Source organism: Rhinolophus ferrumequinum, chromosome 2, assembly GCF_004115265.2.
Source record: "Rhinolophus ferrumequinum isolate MPI-CBG mRhiFer1 chromosome 2, mRhiFer1_v1.p, whole genome shotgun sequence".
In the NCBI taxonomy this organism is placed as follows: domain Eukaryota; kingdom Metazoa; phylum Chordata; class Mammalia; order Chiroptera; family Rhinolophidae; genus Rhinolophus; species Rhinolophus ferrumequinum.
In genome coordinates, this window is record NC_046285.1 from 38982639 (window position 1) to 38994312 (window position 11674).

Consider the following 11674-nt stretch of genomic DNA (forward strand, 5'->3'; position numbering starts at 1 on the left):
GGAACTGGCACACCATCCCTTGTGTCATATTCCACCAGCCAAATCAAATCATATAGCTGAGGTCATAGTCAAGGGACAAGACAGTTTATTCTGAACAGTTTGGGGTCATAGAAAGAGTGGGAGTGCATAGTATACCACAGGGATGAGGGCCTGTGGCTAATAATCTAATCAACTACAATCTTAAATATAACAATCCTATTTTAGAGCACAGATCTTTCATCTAGAGAGAAACACAGAATCAGCAGGGAGGTAAATTCTTTCAGCATGTTCATTTATGGAGTGCAGGTGTTATGAATAAAAGTACTTTTTACCTAGACAGTTTGCATTGACATCACATTGGTGATGGCTAAAAGGTAGGGTATTGAATATTTCTATTTGGGACAGAGAATTTCTGTTGATTTTTCATTACTCTTTGCACATCATTCCTGAATTTATCTCCAGTTTCAGGGAACAATAGGGGGAGGCCAGTTCATTGGACCATATGTGACCACTGGTAACACTTTCTCCTAAAGATCCAGAGTTTAGTTCAAATGATTGTGATGGTGAAGCTATTTAATTTTTTTCATGTTTTTCGATATAAATATTACAGTTAATAAAACTAAATGTGAAAAGATGATATTCATGAAAAACAACCTTTGGCTCTATACTCTCTATTTTTTAATTGACAAAATAAAACCCTCAGAAAAATCTATAGGATCTTCTATTTATTAAGAAAATAAACACTGACCATTATACAGTGATGAAGGTTGCTTTTGTTTTTCACATTTTTATTATTACCTGCTATGATGCTCCAAACAAAAGTGATTATTGTTACTTGATAATAAACACCATTTTTTGGCAATCATTATTTCTTATCATGCCATTTTGAGGGCTATTCTCTAGGAGTCAACTAGGTACTCTTAGAGACTTAATGAACTATTTTAGGTCAGCAATGGCCTTTCCTTACCCCTCACAAAAGATATTTCTGAAAAAAAGGGAGCAGATAACAAAAAATGATAACTTTCACAAAACCAGAAATGTCTAAGGAATCAGACCTGCTAAGAGTATTTGCTAATATACTGTATCTGTCACTGGTATAAAGGCCATTTTCAAAAATACTCTGAATTGTGGTAAGTTTACACTGGTACCTTCCAATTCAGGAAATGCATGTCTCGGGATAAAATAATTTTAAAGAGAGTTTTCCTTACACACAGACTACAGTCTGTTGTCCTCTAAGATTTCACACTCATTAAGTCATTCAACAAACCTTTAGTGACCGCCTACTATTTGGTTAGGGGCTTGAGGTACAGAGAAAAATAAGACAAAATTTCCCATCTCAGGATACTTCCACTTTGTTTAGGAAGGTAGATGAGTTCAATTTACATAACAGCTTATGATTTGTATTTTCCTGAAAATAAAATCTTACAATGCATTTAATTATAATTAAATAAACAAGCTGCCAGAGTTTACCACATGTATGCAAAAGCAAAAGTCGGATCTGACTGAGTCAAAGTGCTAGGAATTACACCAAAGTTTAAACATTTGCTTTTCTCCATGTGTGTACACTTTTTAAAAAATTTCCTTTTAGTCTTCTTAACCCTTTGCACCTTTAGAGGGGCACTACTGGTCGTCAGAGAGTCCAGCTGGTGTGTCAGGCTCGTGAGCTTTCTGTCTGTTCTCATTCTAGTGACTCTTAAACCTGCCTGCAATGCCAGCTCCTTCAAGCAGCATGGCCCTCTGGTCTGTGATGGCTTCAGAGACTGTGAGGACGGCCAGGACGAGCAGAACTGCACTCAAAGTGAGGGCGAGTCCTCTGCCTCTGCTGTGCTACCTATAAAATGCTTTTAAATCAGAATCAAAATACCTCTGTTGGATTGGATAATCAACTTGTCTCATTTTCCCCAGGGTTTTCCCAGTTTTAGCACTGAAAATCCCACATCTTGGGAATTCTCAGTCTTAGACAAAACGGGACAGTTGGTCATTCTGAGGTGGAGTGTGTGTGTGTGTGAATACTGGAAGATTTTCATTATATATTTGCTAGATACTGTGATGGGACACAGCATTTTTTTTCTAGCCCCTGCTGAAACACACACTGCCAGTGTTGTAAACAAATGTGCTGTAATTCACAAAGTCTGTCCATTTTTTCCCCCCAATGTTATGAAATGACTGAGTATGGTATGCTTTTTGCTCAAAAACTTTCTTGGAGAACAAAGTCAAGGTAATAACAGAGAGGCCCTGGCCTAAAGCCACTGATACGGCCACCTGATTTCCATCTCATCTGCAGTGGAAGAAAGGAGAGGCCCTTGGATTGATTCTCAGCAGGTGTGCCAGCCTGCCTGCCTCCCAGAGGCTGCTGAGGTGAAGGGACAGGTCACCACAGCGTTGTTTCCCTTTGGTCTGCCGTGTTTCCCAGAGTGGCAAATACCCATCCTGTGCTTAAGCCATCCTTGGCGGAGTTCAGTGTCGTCTATTTTTGGCTAGGAAAAACTTTTTCTTCTTTTGTTTATTCTTAGGCATTCCATGCAACAATAGAACTTTTAAGTGTGGCAATGATATTTGCTTTAGGAAACAAAATGCAAAATGTGATGGGACTGTGGACTGTCCAGACGGAAGCGATGAAGAAGGCTGCAGTGAGTAGCAATTGGTTTCTTCTGAGTCCTTCTATTCCCTCTTCAGTCTGCCTGTTTTTCATTTTCATTCTCTTCCTGGTGTAATCTTCCTGGCGGAGGTTGCCTTAGGCCCAGGGAAAAACACTGGTGAACTGAATCTAAAATCGTTTGTCAGAATAAAAAATGCTAGTGTACATTCCACCTTCTTTCTTGTTAACAAACATTAATATACTAGATATTTGCAATGAATACTTCACTTTTTAGTAACTAATCAAAAAATAAGTTCTCAAATAAAAAAAAACCTATGAGAAAAGAAATACTGGAATGCAGTGAATGAAGGTTAATTGTGCCTTACGTTAGGTCAATATCAAGTGCCAGCTCGTTCTTGCTTTAGCTATGATTTGAGAACTGTAACCTGCCATATGTTGTTACTTGTGTGACCTCTAATCAGCTGCTAGGCAACAGGTTAACTTTACATCCTTCTCAGTACTATTTACACTTGAAAAGAAGTGCTGTGATAATTAGTTTTTCTTACTAGGTTTTCATTTGTCTTGGACTTACAAATTCTCTCCCAGTGCTTTTCTCAAATCAGTACAACTCCAAAGACACTCTCAATTCTGTTGCATTTGGAACTAATCTTTTCCTTTCTATCTAACAACCTCAACCCCACGGCTGCTGTTCATATCAATGCAGCTGTTATTAGCAGGCCCCGTTTTCCCTTCACGTTATTGTATAGAAGAGACTCTGTAAAAGCCTGTTTTCAGGAAGGAGGGAGTGGTTTGTTGTTGCTGGTATTGCCTCTTCTCTAGAAAAGCAGGTTTCAAATCACTTACCTGGCTAATCAGTTACCGACCCAGAACTGAACTCAACTTAATTTGACTTTTCTTCTAAGTCTGCCCTTAAATCACATGACCCTTCCTCTCCTAAAGGCTGCAGAAGGAGTTCCTCCACCCTCCACCGCATCATTGGGGGCACTGACACACTGGAAGGGGGTTGGCCGTGGCAAGTCAGCCTCCACTTCGTTGGCTCTGCCTACTGTGGAGCCTCCGTCATCTCCAGGGAGTGGCTTCTCTCTGCAGCCCACTGTTTCCATGGAAACAGGTAGGGCATCTCAATCCTTATTCTAAAGTTGCACATTGACCACAGACCATACATCTGCCTTCAAGTGGGGGAAGAAGCTTTCTGTTGGCGACATTCAAGCAATCCAATTGTAGGTTTTTGGTGGTTGTTCTTTTTTTGACACTAGTTGTGTGCCCAATATTCCTTCTAGGAATTATTGATATAAAGAAAAAAAACAACACAAAGGAACATTGAGAATGAATAGGCTTTTACTAAACTTAAAAAAATAGGATATGGCTTTCAAGTCAGAGGGAGCAAACCTATGGGAATGTGTGGGTAATGTGGTGAAGAGTAGACACTGAAGGATGGCTGGGGTGTGGGGATCCCTTTTTAGAGTGGGATTCTGCACCCAATTTCCAATGCGGTGGTGGGGGTTCCCACACCACCGAGCAATTCTCCAACACTACCCAAGTGTCCTAAAATTCAACTCAATTCTGACATTACCTACCTGAGAGAGTGTCCCACAGGTTAAGGGCTCAGTCCTACAAGAATGACCCCCCCCCCCCCATTTCAGATGCCAATAGCAAGTCCAGGTTGTCAACTCTACTTCTGACCGACTATCTATAGATTGAAGGTTCCACCTCCCTCTTGGGTTCGATTAATTTGCTAGACAGGCTCATACAACTCAGAGAAACATTTTACTTACTGGATTACCAGTTTATTATCAAAGGATATAGCTCAGGAACAGCCAGATGAAAGAGAAGCATAGGGCGATATATGGGGAAAGGTCAAGGAGCTTCCATGCCCTCTCTGAGTGAGACACTCTCCCCAAATTTCCATGTGTTCACCAACCCAGAAGCTCTCTGAACCCTGCCCTTTCAGGTTCTTATGCAGGCGTCATTATGTAGGCACGGTTGATTAAATCATTGTCCATTGATGACAGACTCAACCTTCCAGCTCCTCTTTCCTCCTCCAGGTCGGGGGGTGGGACTGAAAGTTCCAACCCTCTAATCACATGTTTGATTTTCCTGGCAATGTGCCACCAACCTTAGATCCCAAAGTCATCTCATTAACATAACAAAAGACAACCCTTTGTCCCTCTCATCACTTAGGAAATTCTAAGGGTTTTAGGAGCTCTGTGCCAGAAATGGACCTAAGACCAAATAAATATTTTGTATTATATATCACAATATCACAGAGGGGGATCCGGGACACATCCATTAATGTTAGCCTTGGAAGGGCTCTGTCTTTACCAGTGGGATTATTATGGGGCAGACGTTCTTCCAGCTAAAGGTAAAAGGAAAGCTTAGAAAATAACTTCACTTAAAATGTCACCTACTAGATCTTAGATACAAAAATATCATTGATTTCTTCTTCAAAAAATGTTTAAGTGGAGTATTTCAACAAATTTATCAGAGTGTTTTCTTCTGCTGGAAATTATAGGATTCAGGTTAATAACTAAAATGTCTTCTGTTTTGATCATTAATCTTTTATGCAAAGAAACTGCTCTAAGTAATATGTTAACCTTAACACTCCCTTGCGTCCCCAGAACCACTCATGAGATCTCAGCTAAGCAAATTAGGGGCCGCACTCTGGACTCTGCCCTTATTTTTTTTCCCAAAGCTTCCAAATTCTCTTCACCCCACCATAGTAAGGATATTGCACCAGTAGAGATGGCAACCTCACATGGAGACTACAAGATACTTGGTGACTTTGTGCAAGTTCACAGGTTAGAATTCTGGAAGGACTAAAGGGAGTGTGACCCCTGTGAATGGTTACGCCTGAGCAGTGACGTTTGAAGCTTCTGGCAGTTTGCAAGAAGCAAGTTCATTAAATTCCTGTTTGTGAGACTGATTTCTAATCTATCTTGGTATTCATATCATTTAAATTTGACAAAATGAACCCCAGACCACTGTCTTACTGGTCCTGGCTGGCTGTCTCCATCAAATACCATTGTCAGCATGAATAGGAAAAAAATAACATTAATTTTAGTCACTAACATTCTTGACCTGTATGTAGTTCATGAAATACCAGTGGCAATAACATTTCCAGCCTTTCCTTAGGATGTCATCGAGGGAATTATCTGGAACATAGCTATCATTCACCACCTTTACTACACCTTACTGCATCTCTGGTTTTAGTAAGGAGGTAAGGGAGGCTCAGAGAAGTTGTGCTTTTTGCCATGTCTGTGGACAAAGCCAGGGACTACGATAGAGACTGTAAGTCAGGCCTCCCTTTCCTGAGCCCTCATCTGTCTGCGGGACCATGTATGGTCCATGTATGGTCTTCACCATGTATGGTTCATCAAGCCACTGATTTCGTGCTTCATTCCTTTTCTACCAGGCTGTCAGACCCCACTCCATGGACTGCTCACCTCGGGATGTATGTGCAGGGGAATGCCAAGTTCATCTCCCCGGTGAGAAGAATCGTGGTCCACGAGTACTATAACAGCCACACTTTTGACTATGACATTGCCTTGCTACAGCTCAGTGTCGCCTGGCCTGAGACCCTGAAACAGCTCATACAGCCAATATGCATTCCTCCTGCTGGCCAGAAAGTACGCAGTGGGGAGAAGTGCTGGGTAACCGGCTGGGGGCGCAGGCACGAAGCAGGTGTGTGTACGAATGAATGGCCAATGGCCATGCCCTTCCCCTCAGATAATAACTTGTACTGACGTGGTGCCTTGGGGTTCACAGAGAGGGATTTTGTGCATGGTCTCATTTGAGCCTCCTAACAACTCGCAGAGGTAGGATGGAGGAGGGTATGATTCTTTCTGTTGTATGACGGTTTCTCCTTACCCCTCAAAAAAGCAGGACACACCTCATAAGGAAAGGGGGTCTATGCGCAAGGCAGCATTGAATAGTTTGGGCTCTTTCAAACTCTGAAGGCTTTTCTACGTTCCCCACTATAAAACATCAAGGAATTCCTCCTTATTTTTAAGTTCCCTTTTCATACAAAGAAGTGATTCATTTTCATAAAGGAGAGTAGGATACACACACACACACACACACACACACACACCGTACTGTGTCAACTTATGGACAACTGTCTGGAGGATTATATAAGTATGTGTTGCACAAGGGCAACTGGCCAAGGTGATGAGAGTAAGGGCTGAAATCCAGCCTGCCCTAGCTCCTCAGACTGTAAATTCAGGCCTGGGGTTATAGCAGCCTAGAATCCGTTGACCCAAAGGGGATGCCTTTTGACATTTCCTCCACCCAGAGGGGATATCTGTTTTCATTATGCACAAATGTCTGAGTGTATGGTAGGGATGCCCCACATCTGCCCTGCCAAGATTTTCCATAGCCTAGGAGTCGTGGTTGATTCTAAATATATAGTAGTGAGGAGAAAAGTCCAAAGCTTGGTGAACGTCTACCTAAATGTTAGTTAGCTTTTCATTGGTCTCCCAACCATCTCAGACTCCCTTGAAGTCATTTCTAAGAGTTTAGGACATACATTTTTTATAAATCATGAACCACACCCTCAGTGACACTCTAAAGATTCATTGTGGGCAGCTCTTCAAGTGCTCACTGCCTTCATTTAGCTACTAAAGTTAGGACATTCACCATCTGTTTGGGCTTGCTGAGGTCTCAATAGACTCAATGAGAGAAGTGGCTACTAATTGCTGGAATATCTGAAACCTACCAGGACTTCAACTATATTATCATGTATCACAGGAGGAAAGAGTTTCCTCAATCATCTTATTAGGAAACACTCTCTTTACAAGCCTGAGTGTGCATGTGTGTTTATTTTTTGGAGTCATCTTAGCCAGACAGGTTAACAAGGAAGTGAAAGGGCTACATCTAAACTTATACGTGTTTATGGTTCCTTGGACACTCCCATATATCAGTTATGCTGCTCCACTTGACCAGTAAGTATTGATAATAACCAGAGATTCACAGTCCTGCTGAAAGCCGGAGGACACAGTGCAGGGGTATGTCACTTTGGCTCAAATGGTGGAATCAGACCTTGGGTTTGAATCCTGCTCTGTTTCCTGCTAGTTGTGTGTCATTGGGCAAGTCCTTTAACCTCCTCAGACTCTCTGTCTTCATTAGCAAAATGGGGATCATAATAGAATTTATCCAAAAGAAAGTATGAGGATAAAGAAGATAATGTGAGTAAATTGTTTATAAGGCCCTGAATAAGATAGCCATTTCGGTGATTTCTGTCTCTACTGTGTTTTCCAGACAATAAAGGGTCCCCTGTTTTGCAGCAAGCAGAAGTAGAGATCATTGACCAAACCCTCTGTGTTTCCACCTATGGGATCATCACTTCGAGGATGCTTTGTGCGGGTGTCATGTCAGGCAAGAGAGATGCTTGCAGAGTAAGTCATCTCACCTTTCCCTTGCTTAACATGTTATACTTTCCATAAAAGCTTTCACATTTGATTCACACAACACTGGGAAATAACTAGGGCCAGTGCTTCCCTTAATTCAGATATAATCCAATTCTCTAAGATCAGGAAAAGGTGATTAAAAAAATTGGGTCTATAAAACTCAGTTTTTTAGTGCCCATGTGTTTTCCAACATTTAGAGAATGAGGTCAGCATTTATCATTCTGACATGATTTTCTTATAATCAGAAACTAAAAAACAAAGCAACACACACACACACACACACACACACACACACACACACACACACAGAGGATTGCTACCTACATAATTCCTTAGCAGCAACTATTTACCTTCTGAAATAATAATGGTTTTATTCACTTACTCCTTTGACACACAGACTGTGGGAAAGGAAAGAGGAGTGGGAGATGTGACAGAGGACACACTCCTGACAGTGATAAAGTTGGAGGTCACTTTCACGGGGGACATTTTTCTGAGCCTCAGATTCCAATCTATGCAGATATCTAAATGATTGCCAAAAAGCCAACAGGTGATTGAGGAGATGAAGTGGATACTAGAAGCTGTTGCCACATCTTTCAACAACCTTAGCCACCATGCCACAAAAACCCATCTTATTATAATAATGATTTTTATCTTCTGAGTTCCTATTTTGTGGCAAGCACTGTGCTAGGTTCTTTACACAAATTCATTCAAATAAGTCTTTCGTCCCCATTTTACAGAAGAGGTAACTGGGGCACAGAGAGGGTACGTAAATTACCCAAGGTCACACATCTAGTAAGTAATGCCTGAGCTGGGCTTTGAACCCTTATTTCTCTGATACTAAAACTACTGGGTTCTGGGTGCTTCCTGCAGAAGTCCCAGCTTGTCCTATTATATAGTCCTATTTCTTATAGCCACCAGGATTTACAGGTTAAATTAGTAGAGTTGATATGGCAATAATTAAAATAAAAAAAAAGCCATTTCTCTACTAGTCAGAATTTACCTAATCGGGTTGAGAATTGTGGGGTTACAACATGGGCAAATTTGAAAAGCATTTTTATCTTGGCCTCTAAGTTGCAGCTTTACTCATTCTCCAAAATGAGAAAATAACCCACATATTATAATTTAAATGATGAATAGTGTAAAAATTATGTTTAAACTTTGAATTATTTCAGTCTTTGCTTTGTGAAGTTGAGGTATCAGAAGGGACTCTCAGGTGAGGGTGATTTGTCTGTGGCAGCTATCGGCCAGTGATCCTTAGGGTTGCTTCATTGGACCTGGCTAACTAAACATGGTCTCTTCTAATTTCTTCTTTGGGACCATGAGCCACTCACAGAAGTTGCTGGGCCAGAGGTAGAGGTTAGCCTTCCAAGGCAACCATTGATGTAGGAAATTTCTGCGTGTGTGTGCTGGGATCGTGGTCCCACGAAACCAAAGAAAGGAAGCCCGGACCAGAGAGGCGAGAAATTACAAAAGAGGATAGTTGATTAAAGCAAGGAGATACAGCTCTCAAGCAAGAGTGGGTACCCGACTGGGATGCCCACTGGCTAAGGCAAACGGCTCTTAGTATTCTTACATTTTCCCTTGCCTGCTAGGGGAAGGGAGCTGGCACCTTCTATAGAGTTTGTCTATCAGATTTGCTCTGTTTTTCCAACCTGAAGGGATTAAGGAAATAACCCATTTCTGTCTATCAGATCTGTTCTGTTTGTCCAGCCTAAAGGGATTTACGAGATAACTTATTAACCTCAGGGAGCAGTTACATTTTTGTCCTGGAGTGAATGAGTTATTTCAGAACCTGGAGTTCCAGGATATGGCGGCCTTTGTTTACTCCACCAGGGACTTTCCTATCTACCTAACAACATGCTAACTCACCTGTCTCACCACGCCTCATAAGGTTATTGTGAAGGTTAAATGACCCAAAACAGTGCTTAGCACATAGCTCGCATTAAATAACATTAACATTAAATAAATGTTGTTATTATTATTATTACCATTACTATTGAGGTTTATTATTTGTTTGGAGGTATTTGAGAATTGTTTTCCCTGCAGGACTATTCTAATATTACTCTTGGTCTAAAGAATCAAGTTTCTTGTGATAAATACAGCATTTTGATTAGGAAGAATAATTTGAAAATGACATTAGAAGTTTCACTTTGTTTCTTGACACTTCCCCAAATTCCGTAATAATTAGCCAAGAAAAAACCTGTCAGAATGGGAGTTTTGAACATAATCCATTAGACACATTAATGACAAAATTAATGGCAGATGTGCTTTATACTTACATTATCTTCTTGTGCAGGGAGATTCGGGTGGACCTTTAGCTTGTCGAAGAAAAAGCGATGGAAAATGGATTTTGACTGGCATTGTTAGCTGGGGACATGGATGTGGAAGACCAAACTTTCCTGGTGTTTATACAAGGGTATCAAACTTTGTTTCCTGGATTCAAAAATATGTCCCTTCTCTTTTGTAATAGTACAAGTTGGATTTTGATTATGATTTATGTGATAGATACTTTTTAAAAAAATGGAGTAATTATAAATAAAATGAAACACTTTAATTTTTTGTTTAGCAAACTTCAGATTGCATACATTTGGTGTTTATTGAAAAACTGAGAGATGCATTTTATTTCATACAAATTGCTTTAAGGATATAGCTGTATTCATTCTTAAAGGGTCATTGATTCAGGAATGGAAGAAATCTAAAGCAATGTCATGAACTAAGCCTCTAAAATAAGAAGTGGGTGAGATGCTCAGATAGTCATACTTTATTTTTTGCTCCAATTCAATGTACAGATAAGGTAAGGAATTAGGCAAATCTGATTTATTGAAATAAGAAATTCCATAACAAATGTGCCTGATCTTCAGTGTTCTAATGAAATTCAACACACAAAAATGTCTCTTCCACAAATGCAAATGGGGCTAAACTCATTTATCGACAGAGGAAGTACCTATATTGGTGCTTTCTAATCCAATTTGTCTAACCATATCATAGTTGGACTTTCTTCAGCCGTGACACATGATAATATTGTGTTCAGAGAAATCAACCAACCAACAAAACTGACAGTAATCTTTACTAATATGATATAATAAAGCATTGTGGTAGTTGAATTGAAACAACTTGCATGGGATTTAAGGAAATTACAGTAATTCTGGTCAGTAATTAAAAGACACGGGTGCCTGACCAATGCAGTGTAAACCTGAAGCTAAAGCTGAATAATAAAGAATGTCAACTATAATTATATATATATGTATATATATATATATATATAAATGTGTATATATAGTCACAGCATATGGAGTAGAGTATAGGGAATAGAGTCAGTGGAATTGTAACAGCTATGTACAATGTCAGAAGGGTAGTAGATTGGGGGAGTGGGGCTTATCACTTTGTGAGGGGTATAAATGTCTAACTATTGCATTGTTTTGTACACCTGAAACCAATAAGAAAAAAAGAGAGAGAGAGAGAATTATTCACCAACATTTTAAAAACTTGAGATTTCACATGAGAAGTCAGATGTTCCATCTAATCTCTGAGTTACTATATGGTAAAACAGTTGCAGTTGAGTAGCATTAAAAGAAAAGAGAAATATTTTTTCTCTATTATTATTCACTGTAAAAAATATAAAAGTAAGAGTAAACACAGAGAGCCATGCAATTTTAAGGAAAAAAAAATAAAGACGGGAATTTTTGAATGA

At 40.0% G+C, this 11674-nt stretch overlaps 1 protein-coding gene across 1 annotated transcript in view; it reads left to right on the forward strand.

Annotated features, from left to right (window-relative positions):
- TMPRSS7 (transmembrane serine protease 7) overlaps positions 1–11148 on the forward strand; it is a 33618-nt gene extending 22470 nt beyond the window's left edge. Inside the window, exons 13-18 of the mRNA XM_033132178.1 lie at positions 1667–1777; positions 2493–2609; positions 3518–3689; positions 5991–6259; positions 7835–7971; positions 10280–11148. Coding sequence (XP_032988069.1) covers positions 1667–1777; positions 2493–2609; positions 3518–3689; positions 5991–6259; positions 7835–7971; positions 10280–10450 — 977 coding nt within the window. The 3' untranslated portion in view covers positions 10451–11148. The remainder of the gene's footprint in view (positions 1–1666; positions 1778–2492; positions 2610–3517; positions 3690–5990; positions 6260–7834; positions 7972–10279) is intronic.
- The last annotated feature ends 526 nt before the right edge of the window (positions 11149–11674 follow it).